The sequence below is a fragment of the Styela clava genome, chromosome 3 (genome assembly GCF_964204865.1).
Source record: "Styela clava chromosome 3, kaStyClav1.hap1.2, whole genome shotgun sequence".
Taxonomy (NCBI): Eukaryota; Metazoa; Chordata; class Ascidiacea; order Stolidobranchia; family Styelidae; genus Styela; species Styela clava.
Window position 1 is genome coordinate 12,762,830 of NC_135252.1, and position 26,136 is coordinate 12,788,965.

The 26,136-nt window shown below is 34.8% G+C and overlaps 1 protein-coding gene across 1 annotated transcript; it reads right to left on the bottom strand.

Moving 5' to 3' along the window:
* Positions 1 to 578: 578 nt before the first annotated feature.
* Positions 579 to 25,827, bottom strand: LOC144420841 (uncharacterized). The gene is made up of 22 exons (XM_078110534.1): positions 25,638 to 25,827; positions 25,170 to 25,424; positions 24,097 to 24,372; positions 23,644 to 23,853; positions 22,647 to 22,862; positions 20,940 to 21,176; positions 20,237 to 20,434; positions 19,495 to 19,626; positions 19,117 to 19,215; positions 18,568 to 18,657; positions 13,478 to 13,668; positions 12,526 to 12,724; positions 11,994 to 12,125; positions 11,542 to 11,706; positions 10,848 to 11,054; positions 9,260 to 9,463; positions 6,510 to 6,713; positions 4,648 to 4,851; positions 1,678 to 1,881; positions 1,365 to 1,571; positions 926 to 1,129; positions 579 to 793 (listed from the first exon to the last, which is right to left on the bottom strand). The coding sequence occupies exons 1-22, from the start codon at positions 25,720 to 25,722 to the stop codon at positions 579 to 581; spliced, it is 4,134 nt and encodes a 1,377-aa protein (XP_077966660.1). The 5' UTR covers positions 25,723 to 25,827.
* Positions 25,828 to 26,136: the final 309 nt, after the last annotated feature.

Consider the following 26,136-nt stretch of genomic DNA (forward strand, 5'->3'; position numbering starts at 1 on the left):
TTTATTACAGATTCAAATAAAAAGGTTAGTTTAGTGCATTTTCCGTTCCACCAGATGCCTCATTCTAAAATATATAGTGAATCAATTAGGAATATTTTACTTACCCCGAAGGAAGGGAAAGTTGATGTTTTTAATCATATATGACAAACCTGGGCAACTAATGACAGCCTGGCATTAGTAAACCAGTTATTTTCTTCAAGTACATAGACTTGATAGTGAAAAAGGCTGTAACAGACCAGCCATTATGTGAACCACAACAGCGACGGGTTCAGTGATCCTTCTCACATAACCACCCCCCACTGGATTCGCACCTCCAGTGCTGAGTAGTCAGAGGATGGCAACACTTGATGCACAAACCAACAAGCCAATCTCCTATTTGGTTTTGTCTTCAAATTACTTTTGTAAATGCGTATATTGAAGCTACTGGCAATGACACATACTTTCAACAATCATGACTGAAAAGTTTTCCATTTGATTAACCTGGTTTTATCAGTAAAACAACAATAAATGTGACACTAATAATAGGTGTCATAGCAAAGGTTTAGAGTGAGTGTAACTCAACCAAATATAACAGTAAATTATATTTTACCAATACAATTAGAAGCAGCTGCACTCCACTCTCCGACCTCATCATTATTATTATCTTCACAGACAACTGTCTCAGATCCAGTACCATCCAATGTCATGCCTTCATTACAACTTACAGTACAAGATGAATCGATTATATTTTCATTTGAACAACTTGCTATCGTATCGCTTGATATAGATTCACTGAAATATGGACAGGAGATATCTAAAATAAAGTAATGACATTGTTACAAAGGAGCAAGATAATTTTATCCTCATTAATTATAAAGTGTTATTAATTATGTCTCATTGATAAAATCAAAAGCATTTTACATACATATTCAGAAAAAAAACGAACCAATACAATCAGGAATTTGAGCATTCCACTCTCCTATTCCATCATCATCTGAATCTTCACATTTTATAACACTGGTTTCTACATTTAATTTCTTCTTATCAGGACAACTGAATGTACATTCAGAATCAAATGTATTTGTTCCAGTACAATCAAAAACAGTTTCAGGTGCTAGAGTTGATGGATCCAAGGTCGGACAAGTTATGACTGTGAAACAGGATAACATAGGTATTTAACAATTCATTGGTCAACGATAGGAGTAATACGGAATAGGAAATTGTTCAGAAACTTGTTATTCCAGCTAATTAATAGGTTACCTGGAGTATTCAGTTGGAATATCATGTAATCAAGCGTCACAATATTGCAACATTTAGCGAAAGCTTTGGAACAATGACCATCTACAACAAGAAATGATTTATATAATCCTGATAGCATTCACTACCTTTACAACTAGCTGCAGATTCATTCCATTCTCCTTCTCCGTCACCATCATTATCTTCACAAATCACAGATCCAGATCCTGTACTGTCATCCAATGTCATTCCTTCAGGACAACTCATATCACAATTTGAATTTTTTATAAATCCATTTGTACATGTTACTTGTGTTTCATTCGTTACAATAGTAGATAGATCAGGACATAGAACATCTAGAAAACAAAAAAAAGACTCATGAATGAGCATTTAATACTGTTAATATGTCCTCATGATAATTTTTTCCAAAACAACAATACTTAATAAATCTACTCTTCTTACCAATACAATCAGGTACATCAATATTCCATTCACCAACACCATCATCATTTGAATCAACACATTCTATTGTGTCCAATCCACCAGTTAATTTCATTGTATCAATACATTCGAATGTACAAACTGAACCAAAATTGTTCATATTTGTGCAGTCAAATGATGTTCCAGCAGAAAAATCAGAATTTGAAAATATTTGGCATAGTATTCCTGAAAAAAAATTCATAAAATATAAATAACAACAAATTACATTAAAAGTTACCAGATTTACCGGCGAATAAGTCGCTTTTCTAGACCAAAATTTTTTGCCTGATTTTGGGGAGCCATCCCATTGGGCGAGTATGGTAATTTCCATTTTTTCGGTGTCGGCTTATTATTCAATTCTGACCATGAAATACCTTGGCCGATAGCATCCCCCAGAACTTCCCATCAGGTCAGTTTAATCCCACAAAACACCAGGTAACACGAGTGTCACCGTGTCCTGAAGCCTACACTACACACACACACACATGTACTGAATTGTCCAACAATGCAATGGGCCGTACACCTGTTATAAAATATTTAAATATCAGAACACTCAGTGGCGCACTGATTCCCTAGGTGTGGCCTTTTTACCAACTGCCTGAAAATATGTCACATATCAGATTGGGTGAAGATGCTTGGAGCAACTATTTTAAAAATCAAAGTAGGATTTAATTTTAAAAATCATCGTATTTCAATTTAGAATTAATTTATATTAGTTTGTTATCTTTTGTGGAATGTAAATGCATGCACTCAGTTTCTCCTGAGGCTGATAAAAATTGTGGTGACACGGATGTCACTGCAGTCACTTGAACACATTTTATCCTTTATTTTCATGAAAAGGTTTGCACTTACTAAGACTCTGTTGAGACTTTAGAGTCGTAATTTTCGATCAATGCTATTGTAAGGAGCATTCAATAACATTTTAAAGGAATTCAAAGCATTTTTTGCAACAACATTTTACCAAAGATTCAAAAGAAGGAGTCTAGGGCAGGCAACCTTTTTCGGCTCGCGTGCCAAAATCGGCTTAATTTTAACGACAAAATTCCTCCGCGTGCCGACAAAAATTAAAAACAATGCTTTGCTACTATCAAAGCAAAGATACACAATTAAAAACCACCCTTTTAAACATGTCCAGGCAAATTCACTATTCGGGAAAATATTAGTCCAACAAATAGATTCGATTACTTTTCTTATTATATATCAGTGGGACTTCTGCTGCTGCATTACCGCTGATAGCGATTTTACATTGGGTTTATATTTTGTAACTTTCAGCGAAATACACGAACTACTGGTTTCATCTTTCAGGCTACTCCTGTTATAAGATTTAATAAAGCTCATAACCGAGAAGAGATATCCACAAGCATATGTAGATGAAAACATGGAGAGTAATGCAGTTGCAAAGTTTTTAAGACACGGAAAATTTTTGGGAATGACATCCCAATCACGCAATAGTTCGTTTTCTGCACTCCTCTCTTGTATCCCCCCCCCCCCCCCCATAATCGCTTTTAAAGTATCTCTTTCTAAATCAATTTATAAAAGTAACCAATATGAGCTGTATAACTTCATAAATCAAGCAGAAATGAAGAAAAAAGGTGGCACAGACGAATTATATTATGTAAGAATGTAGCCAAATGAATGCTGCGCTCTTCTGGAGTCCTAACTCATTTGTTACGTCATAATATATTTTTTGTAGCCATATGTCATGAAAGAACAAAAAGAGTTTAACTAAATAAGGGATTGTTAACAAACGATAATGAATAAACGAACACCGAGTTTCATCAGATAATTCAGAGTCTTGAAACTTTTTATCTGAAGGAGAATGATCTCGTTTCCGAAGCCTTGCTCGCGTGTCGAATAAATGGGCTCGCGTGCCAAGTTCGGCACGCGTGCCAGGGGTTGCCCACCCCTGGTCTAGGGCATTTTTTGTTCCACCAAAGGCCAGATTATAGACTATAATATATTCTGAGTTAGATAGTAATATTTTATTAATCCTGGATTTTCAAGGAAGGGGAAAGTTGATGAGATGTATTTAATCATATGGCAAACCTGGGCCTATCGTCTGTATGTAAACCAGTTTTTTTTTCCAGATGCATGGAATAGATAGCGGAGAAAGCTGTAACAGATCATCCCTTACATGAGTGATCAGCAAACTAAATGTAGTTGCGTAGCCTAATATACACATTTCTGGTAGTGTGCGAGTCGCATTACTTCCACCAAAGAATAATCGCCACATTAAACTTTAAATTATGTCACATTCGCACCTTCTATTGCCGTGTTTAAAGTCTGCAACAACGAGACTAATAACCAATAACTGCGATGCTGATCTGGCATATCCAGTTATAACTGGTTTGCAATGCGCAAAAAAGGGAAATATTTTCCGTCCAAGCACTTTGGAATATGCAACTCCATCGCAAACTTCCCTCCGTGTCCCAGATATATTTAATTTCAAATATCAAAATTAGCCCAACTTACGAGTACAAACAATGATGATTAAGTAAACGACATACAATACAGCTTACTACAAAACAAGCACCGTACAGTGGCACATGGAACCTCATAAATCTGTGTGGCTGACCCCTGCCTTAAATAAACCACTCTATGATGACGAGGGGTCCAGCAAATCCCTCTCACATAACCATTTCCCACTGGATTCACATCTGCTACGCTGAGTAGTCAGATGAATGCAACAATTAGTATGATGCACTAACCATCAAGCCAATCCCCAATTTGGTTTTGTCTTCACATTGCTCTTTCCAATATGTATATTGAAGCTACTGGTAAAGACACCTTCCTTGAACAACAATAACCGATAAGCTATCTTGGACAATGACATAGGCATTTGATGATCCTGATTTATATTCATCAAAATCACAAATGTGACAACAGCAATAGGCATGGTAGCAGGATTAAAGTGGTGTGATTTACCCAAATAAAATAGTATAGTATATTTACCAACACAATTTGATGTAGCTGAACTCCATTCTCCAACCTTATCATTATTATTATCTTCACAAACAACTGTCTCAGATCCAGTACCATCCAATGTCATGCCTTCATTACAACTCACAGTACAAGATGAATCGATCATATTTTCATTAGAACAACTTGCTATTGTATCGCTTGATATAAATTCATTTAAATATGGACAGGTGACGTCTAAATCAATTACAACAATATGGTTATTTTACAGTTTGTTTATATAACGTATTATATATGACAAGGGGGTCCAAGGTTGCGAGATTGTGAAGCCATAAAAAATTTTTAGGCCGCCTCGCGGACCGCACGGAATGTGACCAGGATTCGGAGCACACTGATTTAACACAATTTTTTATTAAATCAGATATTGTATTACTTCAGCCAGTATGTTGCAGTACTAGGGCTGTCCAAAATCGAATAATTTTTTGATTCGAATCGAATCGAATATTTTCTCCGAATCGAACCGAATAATCGAATATTATTGCGCAATAGTAAATCTGTCTCTATTATACAATAAACGCCTGCCCTTCGATGTTGTGGTAATGTATGTGCAGTTACATCAAAGGAGATCACACACTTGTATGACCTGGTCAAAAAAATTGGAGAACTCCAAAATTTGGGTCTCGAAAACTGTTGAGTGTTAAGAGTAAAAATTGCACTATTCAAAAATTGCAATCTCAATTTTGATGGATTCAGTTTTAATAGGACATGTAAAGCCTGTAGATGCTATTTTAATCCTATTCACTAGTCTTTATGTTTTTTTGTGTAAATTTCAGCAAAATAATAACATCCATCAATATAGATAAAACTGTTGCTCAAGTTCAAAATTGCATTTAAAAATTCCAAGCTAGTTTGATGACAATATTATTTGATGACTATAATATTGTTAGTGTACAACAGCCATCAAAATGCAAGATGGAATTTGTTGTCTTGGTATATAGATGGATAATACAGTAATGCCATCATAAGAAATTACAAATTCCAATTTAAAGAAGGTATTGCCATCATAAGGATCCCAAAACCTGTTTCAGCTTTGAGTTGCCTGTACCATGTTCCTATGATAACTAACTCAACAGCTTCAAATCGATTCTATTTATAGAACTATCGTTTTTTAAATTCTCTCCTTTTTCTCCTTGTTCTCTCTCAAAAACGTCACGATCGATTATACCTTGTTATGACGACCATGCATGAAATGGCTAATCACGTGCCACCGGGCGGGCATTAGTAATGACATGTTTATCACAAAATGAAGGCGAGAGAAATATCGGGAAACCAATTAAGCAAGCCGGGAGCGAGAGTGGTCTGAGCTCGGAGCGCCGCCGCTTGCCCGGTGAAAAACATCCCGTAAAAATATTTCCGCTTTATGTACCGATACCTAATTTTAGCGATTCGAAAATCAGCCGAAAAACGATTCGAATAATTTGCGATTCGATTCGATTTCGAATATCTGGTTCGCTTGGACAGCCCTATGCAGTACCAGGAGTATAATCAGAATTTCAGATTTTCAATGATGATTAGAGAGGTCAAAATTCAAACAAAACCTCAAAGAGCATTTTTCACTAGTTATTCAGCAGTATATCAAAGAAGGCTAAGACACACCAAAGATTTCTGTATTAAAATTTCTTAAGTTCAAAACTGGAATCGAGTCAAAATTCATTACAACTCGGACCAATAGACAACTAATTATGTCCATATTCAAGTTGATTTTCTAAAAATACTTACTACCAGTTACTATGCATATATTGACATCCTTATTTCAAATACATTTAAGTTGTTGACTTCTTATCAGAGACGACAAAAAATCTAATCTACAAATGAAATTGCAGAGAAAAACTGACCAATACAATCAGGTATTGGAGCATTCCACTCTCCTATTCCATCATCATCAGAATCTTCACATTTTATAACACTGGTTTCTACATTTAATTTCCTTCTATCAGGACAACTGAATGTACATTCAGAATCAAATATATTTGATCTCGTGCAATCAAAAACAGTGTCAGGTGCTAGAGTTGATGGATCCAAAGTTGGGCAAGTGATGTCTGTGATTCAGAGAAGCATTATAATTTATTAAATCATGAGTCAGAAAAAGAGGAACAAGATAAATAGTCAAACAAAGTAAATAAGAAAACTAAAAAGTTTAAATGAATGTATCTCATATACGGGTGTCTTATGAATAACAGGTAATGAGCGCTTCAATATTCCCAACAAATTTATTATGTCTTATTAAGCTAATTCACAAAATTCAAAAAACCTAGCTTTGCATATTATTATCTATGAGCATAATTGCACTATATTATGAGCATAATTGCACATCTTCAACTTCCACATTACTTCCACTTATACATATCAATATATCATTACTGCGTCTAGTTTGGTGACTAAGAAAATAATGTTCTGCAATCAAGACAAGAAAGTTCATACTGTATTTTACCTAGCCCTGTCATCAATCAAAATTAGTAGGCAAAGTTAACAGAAATACCCAAAACCCATGAGAACGAAAATAAGTTCTCCAACCTCTCAATGCCTCAATGGTCGTCTGAAGAACTTTGGTATAAAAAAAAATCACAAAAAAAGCATCATTAGCAATGAATGTTACATAGTTGGTATTTCTGGTAACAAAACATTAAAGCATCTCATCCAAGTAGCCCGCCTGATGTCCTATTTTTGGATCGTAATGAAAATAAACTACTGAAGTAGTCGACTTTTTAAGAGTATAATAGCTTTCATGTCGTGTAAATTATTCAATCCATGTCAACTGCAAGAATGTAAAATGTGTTTCTTTTTTAATCTAATTGTGTTCAATGTAACTGGCGGTTGCGTCTTCTTACCACAAAACAAAAACATCACTACTCCAAAATACCCTGGCAATCTGTGGACATGAAAATTTCGTTTTGATACATACTTTTGCTATCTGGCGAATCCGATATTATTGTTAAAAAAATGCATAAAATAAAATTTTTTTCAGTACAATGAAAATACATATACCGTATTTCTTCGCGAAGCAGTCGCTTTTCTAGACCCAAATTTTTGGCCTGATTTTGGGGGGATCGTCTTATTAGGCGAGTATGATAATTTTCATTTTTTTGCTGTCGCCTTATTATGTATTAGGTAGGTAATGTTCTTTTATGGTGGACGCAATCGCAAGTTGAACACAATTAGATTAAAATTTAAAGAATTACCATAGTTATTATGGATTGAATATCTCGCTACAAGAAAATGTCATTATAAGCGTTTTTGACCAACAAGCAAACGCGGCGACCGCTCAAAAGGCATTTCATGGTAATTTGTGATTCAGATGTTGATGCGATTTTACTACCCCGACTTATTGGCAGGTTATATGCAAAAACCCATTTTTTCAGGCTTGGAAACGGGCTTCGTCTTATTTACTGGGTAGACTTATTCGACAGGAAATCCGGTAGGTGTTTTAGTAAATGTATATCCAATATTCATCGCCTCGATACTTTTTCGAAGAATTATTTCTATGTCGCCTAAAAGTAATAAATTCCTAATCGATACAGGCATATTTAAAATGTTTTGCTTTAATAATTTAATTTTCTTCAATTTAACCTGCGGTTGCATCGACAAGATAAAAGCATCACTAGTCACTACCCCAAAATACCACTGTAGTCCGGGGAAATAAAAAATGTGTGGTTAACTGCACGATTATATCTTGTTTTTACTGCCATTTTGCGAATTCGACAAATATGAGCTGTACTTGCAACACTGACTCCACTCTATCGCAATGCTGCCACTCACATTATTTTCAAAATATGATCTGAGAAAAATCCCCAGGTTTGGTATAAAATCTTACTGAGCAGAATTTAATTGAGTATGTACAATAAAAATTGAATGCATATTCTTTAGATTATTTATCTTATATATCATGACAATCCGGGAAAATGTCCAACCTTGTATAATGCTAACATGAAAATTTTCGATAGCAATTTAAAGGAATGGATAAATGTATAAAGAGGTAAATTCTGAGCACTATTACATGTGTTTCATTTCAGTGACGGTATGGTTTTCAACGTCAATCAAACGTATTAATGATATTTTGAGATATTCAATGCCTAAAGAAGTGTATTTAATCTATCGCGAATCTCCTACAACAAAACGTTTGATTCCTGTTTTAATCTACAGTAATATTTTATTTTGCCGCTTTTCAATCAAAAAATTTGAAGCGCGAATTTATTCATTTGTGTGTCTTTAACATCTCGCGTCCATGAATATATAAAAATGTTCACTGTATTCACAATTATGTGAAAGTACAAGATATACTTATGTTGAGAAAAATTTGTGATTGAAAGATGAATTACCACAGACGTAATTAATTATGTTTACGTCCTAAATAACATGTGAAGCAAACGAAAACAAAATGCAATCGCATATTTTATAAGCGACTTTTTCAGTTATTCGAAAATTTCAAAAGGGGGAGGGGGCTCCACCCCAACCCCCTTGGCTGCACAACTGCACCCAGGCATGGCCAAAATATCAAAATATCCAAGAATGGGTTTGAAATAGGTGTAGTAAATTATGAGCAAACTTTATATAAAATTTAAATAACCCATTTATTACCATCACTTACAGACACAATCCGGTATTGACAAATTCCATTCACCATTGAGATCGTTATCAACATCCTCACATTTAATCTCATTATGATCAACTGTAAGCCTTGTGCTATATCCACAGTGGAATACACAATTAGAGTTCAGGTTGTCTGAATCAGTACAAGAGAAATATGTCTCAAAAGACAGTATTTCTGCATCAATTTTCGGACACTTTATTGCTGAAAATGTTGAAATAAAAATATATTGGTTGTAAGACATTTTACGATAGAGAAAATCTTGAAACCAATGGAGGCTTATTTACACTATTCACAATGAACAGTCACACTTGAATCTAACAAAGGTGAGGAGCTATTATTCTTGGAATTATCACAATCTTTCAAGTTTGTCATTGTCTACAGATTTTATTTCGCCAACCTGCGTTCTGCGATCGACTAAAATCTTGAAAAAGGTTCGCGATCGACTGATCGGTAATAAGATCATACACGAAAACGAATGGGTACTGAATATGCAGATAACTGCACACACACATACAAAAAATTTCCCCGCTTCCAATAAGCTTAGCTTTGTAGGTGCATTCTTTAATTAAGGAAATTAACACACAATTTTTATTTGTATGTTCTATTTTAGCTGTTAAATTGATTGTACCAGAGTAAATGTTTCATCATTTATTTAAGATTTATTCAAAGCATTCAATTCAGATATACCGGTAAGCCTGCCTAATTTTTAGTCGTAAGTGTTGAAAATTTCTCAAGAAACCTCGCTAAGTATCAATGTATTATCTGAAGAGCGAATAATGAATATTCTCAAACCATGAGTGCTACATGTCTGTTCAAACTTCAGTATCTAATTTACAATTGCCACCAAGTGCTTCTTCGCTTTTTTGGAATTAAAAAAATAGTTCATTTTGATGCCGCTGCCACCATTGCGGATAAAATTGATCACACTACTCTTGGAGTGAGACAATAACTTTCGCATACTGCAGAAGTTATTGTAGGAACGTTCTTAGCCACCAATAATTGATAATTCATTTCGAAACCTTAGCAGCGGCAAAACTTGCATTTATTACGTAATAAGATGCTGTGTCGGGCTTGCCCCAGATCGCATTTTGAGTACAGTGTACTCCTGTACAGAGTACAGTATTCTTCCTGTTTTAAAACACTCAACTGGTTCAAGGAAATTTTTTGATGTATGTTATAAACTTCACTCAACATCAGACGTGATGGACTGCGCGAGATGTGGCGATCGACAGGTCGATCACAATCGACGTGTTGGCCACCCTGGTATATAGCGATGTGTGAAAAGTAAGATAAAAACTACCTACATACATTATTTAAGCTAATTGAGAATTTGCCTGCAGGATTTACTAAAAATAGTTACATAACACTATAATTGTCGAAAATACTTCTAATGCAGGCCGGTTGATCGCAATCGACGAGTTGGCCACCCCTGAAATATAGCGATGTGTAAAAAGTAAGGTAAAAAATTACATACAATTGTAGGCTAACTGAAAATATCGCCTGCAGGATTTGTTAAAAATAATTACATAACACTATAATTGTCGAACATACTCCTAATGTACTGAAACATCCCAGTTCTGATTACCTATAGCAAAACAGCTTGGAAACGATGGAGTCCATATTCCATCAAAATCCCCATCTGGGTCAATGCAGTTAGAAATATCAGTATCCGAATTGAGTTGAAATCCATGATCACAATAAAATTTACATTGTGGGTTTCCGTCCGCTTCGGAAAAATAACAGTAATAGCCCGTTCCTGGAGAAATTCCTTCCACACTAGGGCAATGCACATCTAAACAAAAATATATTTTTATGTACAATGCCTTCAAACATACTGTACTTTCAAAGAAGTCATATACTTAGCCCAATATCGTGGAAAAAGAGTGACTGAATATTGTATGGTAAGTTTTACAGTGACGTCATATAGGCTTTCATAAAATTCATTATGACGTGGAATTTAAGAAACTCAAGGCTGTAACATACCATCATGAAACCAGAAAAGGGTGACACTGACATCATAATACAAGTTTCTAGCCACAAGAGGCCCATTATTGAAAAATGAAACATTTAATCATTCCATTCTTTCAAAAAAGGGTCTATGATAAAGAAGATCTCTGACTAGTAAAAGATATAAATAACTCTTAGATTTGTCTAATTTTATTAAAAATTTACTTATTATTATTAAATTGTTTTGATGTAATGAATATTTTTTAACTCTATGCACTAAGACGATTATTATTTGCAATATTTTTTAAAAAATTTGAATTTAATTTTCTTACCTACTTCACAAATAAACGGCATTTCTCTCAAACAGTCAAAATCATTCCAGGCTGGTTCTGGATCAAGATTAACGAGATATCCACCACAGTTTTCTATTTGCCAGTTATTGTTCGGCTCAGGTTTTTTAGATCCTCTACCCGCCCAACGCTCAAAGGGATATGTTCCTGAAATAGGTACAATATTTTCTGGTAGTTTAGAGATAATAAAGCAGCATTTAATAGTTAATAATTGGTTGATTCATTCATCTGTAGTCTTTGCAAACGCTCAATGCTTATGATAAATTTACAAACAATAAATTTACGCATATTCTAGTCTTTTTTGTGTTATGTGTCAAACGAGTCGCCACCTCAAGGTAGGATGCCCTCAGGCGTACCAGAAAGTGATGTACAAAGAAATGATCCAAGAACCGGTCAAAATTTGAACCCATGACCTATGACAATAAAAATCTCACCGAATTCACACATTGGTGGATGTTTTCTGGAACATAAAGTATCGATCCAATTTGAATTATCTTGTATGGCAACACAATGCTCATCATTATAAAATCCTTCTGGGTCTGAATGCTGCTGCCAATGTTGAAAAGCTAAAAATTTGAAATTAGTCTCAAATTTGGGCAAAAAAATAGGTGAAGGTAAAAATTAATGAATTAATGAACAATTTATGGATTTTTAGTCAATCTTGTATTTAAAAAAAAAATAATATTCTTTATAAAAGAGAGAATACCTTCTCTAGTTTCTCAGCTTTCAAATAAACAAAGCTGTAAAAAACTGAGGTAACTTATATTTATTCTGAATATTGAGTTTGGAAATATCGACTCCACAGCTTGAAACTATTGCAAGAGACGCATCTACAGGTATGGTGAGGGGTATGAGATTTGAACCCAACATGAGCAATGTGAGATAGCTAGGTCTAATACTCTATCTAATACTAATTATTTTTGCAGTTTTTTCTGTAAGAAAAATGCAACGACATATGTGTCTCACGTGCAAAATCTTCTCTGTTTGGTGGTATTGGAAATCCATTTCTTGTATACCAGTCTTCAAAAAGGTAGACCCGCTGACCATCACCTTGTCTGAACTCATCCATATTTTGTGGGTTGCGTATAATGTTGATAAACCAATTACCGGCACCATAAGGGAGCTCTAGTTTTCCACCTGCATCAGCCCAGATTTTATACATGATCTGGGAACAAGTGAAAAAAACACAAGAGAACAATATTAACTCAGTTTCCAATTAACTCGGTTGGCGCAATGCGCTTGCTATTAGGATTAATTTCAGTGGAGGATGGGATGCAAAATGATTGCTGGATTTCTCTCCATCATAGGCTGGTTCGTCATATGTTCCTCCAGTAATAAATATAATATTTCGAACTGACAAAACTAAAATATTAGGGTGAAAGAAGAAGAATGTAAGGAAAGTAAGGCTACGAAATGAAAATTCATTCAGATTCAGTGGAAGTGTTGTGTTTTTTAACCAGTAGACATTTTATTTGAAAGATTCCTCAGACACAGATAACAAATGATAGGCTTAATCATTGATGAGAAAAACAAGAGTCAAGATTGCACTATTCCAAATTCAACAAACAGATGTTTCCAAAATATAATACAGCAAGTGGTTAGTAGTTAAGTGGTGGAGTCATTGAACTTGGCTGTTGGCATAGTAGGTCAAAAATTCAAATCCCATGCCCACAACCTCACCCAGGGTGTAAATTGATTGGACAATGCCGAGAAGATTCCAGTCATTTCAAAATAAAGTAGCTCCATACATAGCAACAGATGCTTGTGCAGAGCTTTGTTCATAGTGAAAGGCGTATGAAAGCACAAAAGTCAAGTCCACATGAATGGAATGATTCAATAGTTTTTCTTATGAGCAGTATCATTGAACTAAGAAAAAGTATCTACATTCATATGTAAAATAAAGTTATACTCAACTCACAGAAAGTTTTTTTGTAACGGCGTCATTGATATCTTGAGAAACAATATTAATCAATGTGCCACCAAGTTTACTACAAATTTCTTTACATTCACTTTGATTACAAAAGAAATCCATAGTCCAAAGAAAAAACCATCTATCTCCGACAGACACATTGGCAGCAGGTTTGCTCAGTCTTCCATCTAGAGTCATATCTGTGTAAAATATCATTGAATAATTTATAATTTCAATTAAATTACATATATTTGAATCTAGAATATTGGTTATATTAAGCAGTGCTGTAATAAGAAAAAAAAGAACATGCACCATGACATCTTTGTAGAAGTACACCAATTTGAAATAGTCATTACTCTTTTTCAATATGCACTGCAGCATGCGAACTGCAGCATGCAGGCCAAATGCGGCCCTCGAACTAATTTTTTGTGGCCCTCGAACGACCCGACTTGCAATGCATAAAACAAAGTTGATATTAAATTTATTATTGCCTCAATTAGGATTTACGTAGTAACAAGTGCTACTGTACGGAGCTTGGTTTGTAGTAAGTAGCATCAGTTATGTCGTTTACTAGCCGAATGTCCCATCGTTGATTGTGAGTATAAGTTAAGTTTATGATGAGTTTTATACTTCAAAAATGTCTGGAAAATGGAGGGGAGTTTGTGATAAGGGTCGAACATTCCGAAGTGCTTGAACGGAAAAATATTTTTTACGCATTTCAAAACCAGTTTGCTTGATATGCCAAGTCAGCACCGCAGTTATTATGGGATTTAATGTTGAATATCATTACGAAACGTGTCATCGCGAATACGAAATTCAACCCGGAGCTGCGCCAAAGCTCATCTGTGCGTCAATGCAAAACGTGTAATGTGCACGTTCAGAAACACATATTGCGGTGAATAGCTTTATATAAAATGCATTGCAAGAGCCACTAAGAATAAATTTCGTATTCGCTTGCCAGATCGTCACTTGGACGACGTACTGCAGGGCAACAATGCTGGCATTTGATTTTAACGATTTGGCTATGACACAGAAACAACATCGTCTTTCACATTGATGGTATTGCTTGATAGTTAGGGCTGTCCAAGCGAACCAAATATTCGAAATCGAATCGAATATTATTCAAATCGTTTTTCGGCTAATTTTCGAATCGCTAAAATTAGGTACATAAAGCGGAAAAGGCTTGAAACCATCTTTGCAGGACGTTTTTCATTGGGCAAGCGGTGGCGCTTCGAGCTTAGACCAATCTCGCTCAAGGCTTAATTGGTTTCCCGATATTTCTCTCGCCTTCATTTTGCGATAAATGAGTCATTCCTAATGCCCGGTGGCACATGATTATCCATTTCATGCATGGTCATCATAACTTGAAAGTTATAATTGGTAATAACGTTTTTGAGAGAGAACAAGGAGAAAAAAGGCAATTTAGTGCCGTTAATAAACGATAGTTCTATATATAGAATCGATTTTAAGTTATAGAGTTAGTTATCATAGGAACATGACATAGGCAACTCAGATCTGAAACAGGTATTGTGGGATCCTTATGATGGCGATACCTTCTTTCAATGAAATTTGTAATTTCTTATGATGGCAATACTATAATATCCAACTATTCACCACTGCACCAACACAAATAATTGCACTACAATATAAAATAATATTGTCAACAAATTAGCTATGAAGATGTTAAATGCGATTTTGAATCCGAGCAACAGTTTTATCTATATTAATGATTGTTATCATTTTGCTGAAAATTACACAAAAAAACATAAGACTAGTGATAATAGGATTAAAATAGCATCTACAGGCTTTATTTACATGCCCTATTGAACCTTAGAATCCATTAGAATTGAGAGTGCAATTTTTGAATTGTGCGATTTTTACTCACAACACTCAACAATTTTCAAAATCCTAATTTTAGAGCCCTCCAATTTTTTTGACCGGTTCATACACGCGTGTGATCTCCTTTCATAAATCTGAAAACATGGTATTGCAAAATACCAGCAGTAAGTCAGATGTATGTAACTGCAAATAAGTTACCACAACATCGAAGGGCAGGCGTTTATTGTATAACAGAGACCGATTTAGGATTGCGCAATAATATTCGATTATTCAGTTCGATTCAGCGAAAATATTCGATTTGAATCAAAAAATTATTCGGTTTTGGACAGCCCTATTGATAGTATATTAAAAGAGGCCACATGCACGTCCAATTTATCACAGAAATAGAAGGTGCAAGTGCCCCATGATTTAAAGTTTATTGTGGCGATTGTTTGCAGGCGGAAAATAATGCAGCCCGCGCTCTACCGGAGATGTTTATGGTTGGCCCACGGTACATAAAGTTTGCCGACCCCTGCTATACCGTATACACATGGATATTAAGAAATATTTCCTAAAGCAAGGAATCTCAAACAAGGATTTTCTACATCTGGGGCCTCAAAATTCTCTGGAGGCAATGAGCGAAGGCCATCACTGGGTAGAATTCCTGAGGACTATATTAAGTTAACTAACCTTGATTTGTTTAATTCTTCGACTGTAATGCATCTATTCTTTTGCTTTAGTTTGTTCCCTTTTATTAAAAGCAAATCTGGGTATTTTATATAAGAGCAGAGAGCCACAAGTGTTAAGTTTTTAAACATGGGCTACAAATCATGAAAGTTAGAGAACCACTGTTCTGAAACTTAGAGTTGACTATATTGAATATAAATTTACTCTGTTGTCAGGCATTTGTTTTTGTGACCAGAACATTGAATAAAACCATTTAACGTGTTAGTAAAGCACGTAATTGTCGTAATTTTTGGCTATTTACGGTACTCATTCCATTGTCTTTTACACGGGTAGTTCACAATAATGCAACTTGAACATTTCAATTTATCCATAGATTACTGTTATGCAACCCAAATTCGGAAACACATGCAGAAAAAGCTGACTGGTCATTGCAAAATGGCTTGGTCTGCCCAGGTGGCTGACAATGTGGCAAGTGTTCAGATAGTGTTTACGAAAATCGTGCACAGGATTTCGAGAGAATTCACGTCATCGTGCGTGTCAAGTGTTTGCAAGATATTTCATGAATCGCACATAAGAAATTTTGCTAATTGCATTGTTGAGAGACAGTGACGTGCTTGTAAATATTGCTTTAAAAGATCTTTGACGAAGAACTTGGTTTGTACCGTAGTTTTTATGATTCCTATATACTTACAGCAGTGATCACCAAAGTGTGGGTAGCGACCCCAAGTGGGTCGCCTTAAATATTTCTGGGGTCGCCGAGTGCCCATCGTCGTCTTTTCTTTTATTATTTTTAATATGTGTGTGACTTCCCGGCTTAACGCTAGATACTTCAAACAAAAGAATGAATAACAAGCACGCAGACAGGTAATATCAAGAGCAATTACGATAAATCAATTATGACACCATAATCACAAGTTTAGTCCGTGTGAAAAACAGCGTTCTATGACACAAATACACAACAGTGTGCAGTCTGCACTGTTAAGTTGAATAACGCTACATAGGCTAGCAAGTTTCGATATTTCGAATTGGAGTGACTTCTTTTATAATAAGGCTATTGCGTAACGACAGTAATTTATATCTTAAAGTAAATCGTTATTGTGTCTTAAATGTGCTGTACAGTGGCCGTTGCTTTTACTGCGAAGCCTCATTTTCCAGGCTACCGTCATATTGATAATTACAATTTATTAAATGGCTGATAAACATATAAAAGAAAAATATCGTATGATCAATCTTTTTGAAAGCTTGACTTTTAGTGCTATGAGTCTGCTGAAATCAAAGCACCGAAATCGATTAAACATAGAACACGATTTGCGTTTGAGCTTGAGCAACATTAAGCCACGAATGCAAGATCTCGTTGGAAGGAAGCAGTCGCATTCTTCACACTGATTAAATATCGTTGTTGTTGGGTTCTTTCAATAAATTTCCTAATTTGATAAATATTTTTTCGTGTCTGTAGGTGAACATATATATATAACTTGGAGTCGCGAGTGCTTATCATACGTAATAATATTGTAGATGGTGTTGTGTCTCAAAAAGTTTGAAGACCACTGACTTACAGTATTTATAGTTCATGTAAAACGACTTACAACCTTATGAAAGTAGAGCAGGGGTCACCAAACTTTTTTGACTGGGGGACAGGTATGACTCAAACTATGTCAATACAATACAATGAATTTCCAAAACTTCGGATATCTATTCAATTTATTCAACAATATAAATTCTACATTTCTGAAGTCTTGAATATTAAACTCTATATCGCAGAATATTGATCAAGGACATCATAGCAAAACAAATATACCAGATTTCCTAGACAACTATCCTGTGGTTAGCTATTAGCAAAACAATTGCATGTAAGCAGTACAGAAGTTAACATGACTTGTAAAATGCGTTCGATGTTCATTTTAGCATGAGAATAGGTCTAGCCTTCCTTGAAGTTACAGCACCGTACCTATTTAACAATGTTATATAGTCTGGAGCTTAACTAAAATTGCTATCTATGGTAAGAAATAATCAACAAATCTTTAATAGCTTACTTACCCCTTTTACCACAGTCTGAGCATAACCTAACAAAAGAAACTAAAAAAAGACGATGGAAAAGCTACCCAACGCGAGAGCAAGCAGTACAAACTGAGATTCATCCGCCCGCCTACAGCTGATAAAATTTTAATTGTTACGTCATGCAGAAGTCTGTGTTAATTGGCCAATGTTGCCGAAAAAGCAGAGAATATAGGACAGATTGTAGCACATATTTCTTGTAGTAAAAGCATCTTTTTCGTAAAACATGCAACTTTTGGGAATGGGAACAATGTATTATTTGTTACTAAATTTCTGAGGAACATTTTAAAATTATTTCCATATAGTCCCCTTATTTGCGCTATGACAGTGAAAGAAAAACGGCCTCGTCTCGCAACCAAATTCATCGAAAAAAAAAATTTACCATTTTTTTGTGTTGTTGCGGGCTGGATGAAAGGACGCCACGAGCCAGATCCGGCCCGCGGGCCGTATTTTCCCCTGAAGTAGAGCATTTGGAAGTGATATTCAAATCAAAGAAAATACCAGTGGAATCAATGTCAAACACTAATGAAAATATTTACCCAAAAATGATGCAGGCTTTTCAACATCCTCTCCATCAACAAATTTCCAATGACTTTCAGACTGGGAGTCACTCATTCCTATCCAAACCCCTGAATAGCAATATAATAGCATAGTTAGAAAGTGATTACTACAAAACAAGAGAAATTTTAATGACCTATACCTGTATGTATCACAGTAGATATCTGAATATAAACACAAATTCGAAACATTTGAGAACGTAAAGGATATTGTGTTACACGCTTGTACCAATTGTATGAATCTCAGTTCATATGAATACTCTAACCTTCTGCTATAGTAATATATATTTCCCAGTCCAGAAAAAAGAATGAATCTCACTTCATATATGCTTACCTTACTTTAACCATTTTCTCCATGATATATACCTATATAAATACCCTAACGTGGTGGGACAAGTGTAAAACAAGAGCATGCTAAAATTGGGATGAGATTTTAAGGCAATTAATTTGGATTGCAGTATTTTGATTAGGGAATCCCTATCACCCTAACATAAATTTTACAAAAATAACAAACAATAAAAAATTCTATACCTTGCTGAGGATCATCTGGTAAATGCATATCTGATATCATTCCCAACAAATAATTGTGAATAGCCTCATTTTTTGGCATCGCTAGTTCTCCCCACATAGCTTTTCAAATAAAAAAAATAATAATGATAACTCAAAGAACTTGTATCTACCGGTAGTTGAAAATACAACTGTAGCTTCTATATCTTCAAATGGAATCTATTCAGATAGGTAGATATTTGTAGAAGTGAAAATATAACATGAAATATCAGGAGATAGATTTATAATTTTTGAAATTTGCATAGGGGGAAAATGAGAGAATAAAGGACAACCAGTGTAAAATAAAATATTTCTATTTAAACTCCAAATGCATCTGCAGTAAGTGGGAAATTAACTGATTACCACTGCAATACGCTTTTGCTCTGCTCCATGTAAGATTCTCCTTGAAAGCTAAATACTTTTTGTCTATCTCACCAACGACACTAGGATACAAAGTTTGAACTCCAGCTTCTGGATGTGGTGGGGGAGGCGGCACTAGAAAATTTGTTCAATTTATAAATATTCAGTTATTACACTGCACTTGATATATACCATTTAAAAGAGCATGAGAGAAAAAACTTTAAAATGCTGTTTTCTGATGTGAATCAACATGCATACATACATTGGGGTATAGTAATCAAAGTCATTTAATCTAGATTTTAAAGCTGATAAGTTATAAGAATCTAGATAATATTTCTCATACTGAGGCCCCCATCAGCCCTAGAAAGGCATGAAGCAGTTCTTTGGGGTCCACCAGCAAAATCGTGTACATTAAACACTTTAACTGCAATGCATTCATTCTTTTGTATTCGTGGTGCATGAAATAACTTATGAAAACGTGTTAAAAGCAATACTAGGTATATTTATAGAAGAGCAGGGGGAAGTTTGAGAGTTTCTGGCCGGGGTTCACAGATCATAAAAGTTTGAGGACCACTGATCTTCATTCATTGATAAACTGTCGTCACTTATAAGCTATAACCAAACATGAGCTCGAAATTAATAATTTGAGAACCGTATACTTTTATTAATATCAATTGAATATTCGTATCACAATGTATTAGTAATAAACATTCCTTATCATCATCATAAACAATCTAACACTTACGTGGAATACAGTTTGGAAGAGGTGGATTCCAGAAAGCAGTCTGGTCCTTATCATCACATGTTGACCACCTCAATTCAGAATCTAACTTATAACCACCCGGGCATAAGAAAAGGCACTCATCTCCAAATTTATTCCCAGAGCACATAACACTACCAATAGAGCCAATACTTTCAGAATTTATTTCCTCACAGTATGCAACTAGATGAAAATTTTTTAGTTTTAAAACATGATATAGGTAATTTAAGGACTATTATAGGACATGAAGTGGGCCTGTAGATGTTTTGATAAATTCTTGTTGATTTTAGAAAAAAAAAATCGCTTTTTTCAGCAACTAGTGGATAAATCGATTTCAAATATCCATTACTTAGAGATAGAAGAACTTAATATACTTTAATACAAATACTTTATTTTGTTCAGATTTCTTCTGAGTCCTATTGGACCCGATATCTCACCTAGGATTTGGCTGTTTTATTTTAATTGAAGGGAACACTTTTTATTACATATAGCTCAATTGGCTCTGTAATGTTTGTTACTGTATTGTTCGAAAACCAGACAAAAAAAATTTGCCATCATTGCACAATTCTCTTTCATACAAAGGCCTGCTTCAGTCCGTATTCAGTATACAACGACTCACTGTGCTATCTTATTTAGCTTCAAGTTTTCTCTCCAAGCGAACTATACACAAAAATGCAGCAATACTAACTTGTACATGGGTACTCTTCAATAGTCCACTGTGCAAAAAATCCAGTAAAATCATTCAAAAACTCATAGTGTTCTTGTATTGTATGATAGCACCTGAGTCTAATCTTCTTATTATCAAGTGCACGAGTACCACGAGGGCATCGAAAAAGGCAGACGGTTTGTAGTTTTGTCATATCTGTGTTATCACAAAAATCTAAATCTCCATGTTGGAAGGATGCAGGATCAGGACATTTTATTTCTGTAATATTATCATATGAACATTTTGAATGATAGGGAATATATTTCACAACTGACCGATATAACATGAAATAGATAACGTCTTGGCAAATCAAGGCAAATAAAAGAGATAATAGTATTCTGAATCTTTCCCCACTCATTACAATGCTTTGTTCGTGCGGCTCGAAATTATGAGGGAAAAAATCATGGCGCACTTACACAAAGAAACAAAATTGCTGCCTCCAAATAAAACTTAAACAAAGTTTGTAAGCATGTAAGCCTAAAAAATAAAAAAGCAGGGTCAACTCTTCAACTCTTCTTCCCATTTCTGCCTGATTTTTTTTGTTTTACTAAAAAAATCACCTCTGTTCAGCAAATAAATAAACTGCAGATCGAAATTTTGCAGTGCAAAAATTGCGGCATGTAGTGTACTTTTCAACTGTAACGTAACAGCTATGTAACAATAGGGGGCGGTCACTCGTAACATAAAGTAAACGACTTAGAAAGGTAAAATGAATTCATTGAATCATATACACAGCATTTTGAATAAAAAACAATAAAATATTTATAAATACGATAGGCTATGTAAAATATTTTATCATATGTTAGTTGTTCAGAACAGGGGTGTCAAACTCGTGGGTTTTCGAGGGCCGCATTGCATTTTGGGAATTGTGCAAAGGGTCGCAAATAGTTTTTGATATATTTTGACAATGTATACTTGAAGTCTATCGATACTTGAATTTTTAGATAGGTATAGTTTGTGACATATATTGTGATGCAATTGAACAGCCGAATAAAGTTTTGGTATCTTCTCGAATTTCAAATGCCTTATACACATATTAATTTTTGGCTTTTTCGCACTACAAATATTATTGCAATTTACTGTATTTATTACAAGAAATCATAAATTTTTATGTACAACCATCCAAAACATTCTTGAACAAAGTTTTGATAAGAAGAGAATAATACATACACTAAAAAACAATTAAATCTAAATATATAAGCCTAAAATTTACAAAAATACTACAGAATAAACTGTTTTTTTTTTATTACATATGTCCTGACGTTTGGCATCTCTTTTGTGCCTCCAGCTCACTAATATCAGGCTGAAATGATTTTACAGAACCAACTCTAATTAAAGAGGTCACATGATCATCGGTTATTCTGGATCATTGAGAATGTTTGATTAATTTCAGTAATACAATACAATAATACAAATGACTGACTTTTCGGACTAGAGATTTTCCGCCACATTTCACGAAATAATAAAAAAAAATTCGCAAAAATTTACAAATATTGTTAAGCGTTCGAGGGCTGCATTGGAAGTGCTCTGGAGCCGCATGCGGCCCACGGGCCGCATGTTTGACACCCCTGGTTCAAAATGTTTAACACAATTCTTTTCAGGTGCACTTTGCAAATCGCCGCACTCATGCGTCGCAGCAACCACTTTGGGAACTGCTGGTGTAATGAATAAATATTTAAAAACCATTACCTTCACAGCGTGGCATTGCATTGACAAAAAGTGGATTTTGTGGTTTCCATTTCGAGCCTTCGTATGAATGTGTACAAACTATCGAAGGAGGTCCATGAGGGTAGCTGAAAGTCTCACAGAGTATATTACATACTGAGCCAATGTTATTTCTGTTAGTGCAATGATATTTTCTTTCGCCGTAATTCAAAGGTATGGGGTCACAGCTTGAAGTAGCATCTTGCAAATACAAAAAAAATAAATACCATTGGTGGTTAGAATTTTCTAACCATGAGGGAATAAATAAATAGTAGTAGTGTATTTTTTATTAAAACGTATTTATATGTCTTTTGCTATGAACAAGGATCTGCACAAGCAGCCATTGCAAGGCAATGAGATAGGACCTGAATCTTTCTGGTTCGACATTACCTACCCAATTTATTACAGTTGAAGGGGTTGGCAAAGGATATGAATCAGGAATTTTAACCTGAAATAACATCAAAGTTAAGTTTAACACCTTTAGAACACCGACTTTTATAATTGAATAAATATTAAAGATCTCCCTAGCCTAGGTCATATCAGTGGCCATATGTACACAACCTTGTTCGGGGTGAAGGGTGTAATTATAATTGATATTTGCAAAACCGACCTATGGTAATATAAGGAATAGCTGTAACACAACTTTAAAAAGCTATAATAAATGTGTGCTGTAGGCCTGTAGGCTGTAGTTCTCAATTTCCTATTCATAAGTCATCAATTAGATCGATCTTGAATACATTCTGCTCAAAATTTACAACATCATGTTCATGTTCTGCACAGTGATATTTTGGGTTTGGCAATACATACCCTGAGTGAGTGTGAGGGCCCACGTGTTATCTTTGACGCCAAGTTTAAAACTTTGACTGCTAGGCCACCGCTATCATTTCTATGATGGAATATAATCTGATGTTCAGAACAATCGTAAATATCTACCTCTTCAATTCATAGGTTGAATATGTAATATAATTTCAAGTAACCCCACCTTGGCATGACGGTACTGTACCATTCCAATTACTCATTCCACTCTCATCCCTTTTGCAAACAATAAGTTTCGTGTGACTTATTTCACGTTTTCCAAATGCTTGCTCACAGGAAAATGTACATTCTGAAAACAGCTGGTTACCCTTGGAACATTGATAAATTAAATCACTTTCAATCGCAACCATTGGCATCATATCAGGACATGGATCATCTGTTAAATAAAAGATTGAAGTAAAAAGTGGATTTACAGGTTAGGAAACCTAATCCATTTAGAAACCTGATGTATGCAAATTTTAAACTAATGTGTGAAAAGAAAATAATTTAATTAGTATTGTTTGCCTTTAGAATGTTTTTGCCAGGGAAGCAGTTACAGAATCTGCTACAGAACTTGTATGTACAGAATCTAATCAATAATATTTTTTTTAAATAAGCAAATATAGGCTTAATGTCTCACAAGAGCACTGCTGTTCCACAGGTTGCCATTCTCCTCTTGCCCAATTCCCATATTCAGACTCCTGTTGATCATATAATTCATGTACATATCCACGATCTCTGCACTCAATCTCATTGGTATAATATGATTCACCCTGACAGGGGATAGTACACCTTACTCCAAGATTGTATCCATAATTTTTTGTCGTCTCCCCCTTGACTTCTCGAGTCACTGTTTCCTCAGTACAGTGCATTGGATTTCCAAAACCCTCCACCATTGGAATCCTACAAGTAAAACCTGAAAGAGTAAAACAACCACTGGAATCCCTTCTATTTACCATCTGAACATTGAAGATATATAGACCAGTGGTTCCCAAACTTTTTAGAGTTGCAACCCACTATTTATTACCACAGCTTATGGCGACCCAATTTTTTATGACATAACACAGAACACAGCAATGGCTAATCATCTACCGTGTTTCCTCGAAAATTATACCTGGTCTGAAATTAAGACCTAATTTGAATTTTAAAAATGATTTTAATTAAACCCTACTCTTAAAATGAATTTAAAATGTGTGGGAGAGGAAAGGTTCAATGACCTGAGGTAAGGTGAAGATCGCACCACTATTCAAGACTGTGTGATGTCACAGTCACAATTAAGATATTTGTCACAATTTTTGTATAGGAAATACAAATAAAAACAATGGATGTCGGTTTTTATATAAAGTTTATTAAAAAATCTCGTGATTTTCTACAATGTAATTTTATTTTTGTTAAATGAACTCAAAAGACCTCTTCCAAAAAAAAATCATAGTGTTATTTTTCAAAAGAAAATAAATTTAAATCCTGTCTAAATTTCGGGGAAACACGGTAAGAAGTACTGTACAGTGTACAAAACTGCTATGCGTGAAAAAGCCACATGGTCATTCTCTGTGTAGCAAATTTTGTTCCTTTGAGAAGATCGTAAAAATGAAACTTTGACAGATTAGAATTTAAATTCAATTTAATTTGCTTTGGTGCAAGCAGTAAATTATAATCCATATAGCCACAGTAATCAGACAACCCAAGTAAATACTAAAAAAGACAATCACTCACGTGTACAATATGGTATCAAGTTATACCACTGTGCATCAACAACCTCCTTGGTAATTGTGCTCCATAATACAAAACACGATATTACGAGGTTTGGTTGATATGGATTTAGAAAATGAGGGTGTGTACAATCGAGACTACATATACTTGTAGCTGTAGTTCCGCCATTTTCACACGACCAGACTCCAGTATCATTTGGGTAAGTCGATACAAAATCTGCGTAGCGTCCTGGACATGAATCGCTATACTCCAAGATACCTGTTGTACAATATATATTATTTTGTCATTATTAAAGTATAGCATTGTTGTAAAAATCTAATATTGGTTCTACATATAAATCACGATTTAATTCACTATGATAAGTTTTCTGATCATTTTCTATTTACACATTAAGCTATACAGGTCTATTGTCTCATAACAAGGATTTTTTTGTTAGTATTCACTATTTCACACACTTGTATGAACACTTACCCAATACCTCTGCATGCAGCAACAAGTGACTAATAATAACTATTGTTATTCCATTGAACAGGATATTCTGTTCGATGTGTGTCATAGGTATAATTGACTTATCGTCTCTGTATTTCAGATTGCAAGGTCATCTACATACTTTAAAATGAACAATGTGTCGGCAAAAGTAACTAAATATTAACTAATTTCGTCTACTAAAATAAAATCAAAAAGTTTATATTCCAGTAATTAAGAACAGGTCAAGCAAATAAACAAAGTCATTTTATACATTTTAATTATTAGAACCACTCTTGCATAATGTGGGAGCAAATATTTGCAATGTACTGGTAGGGTTTATGAACTAGGCTACTTGATCTAAAAGCGTAAAATGGAATTGAAAGTGAAATGATCGTAACGCTGTATAGAGTTAAGCAATACGATATCATATGTGAGTTACCGGTAGCGTTACCGTACCGGTACATAGATCTGATAATAGAACAGTAGAATGTCAAATTTAACT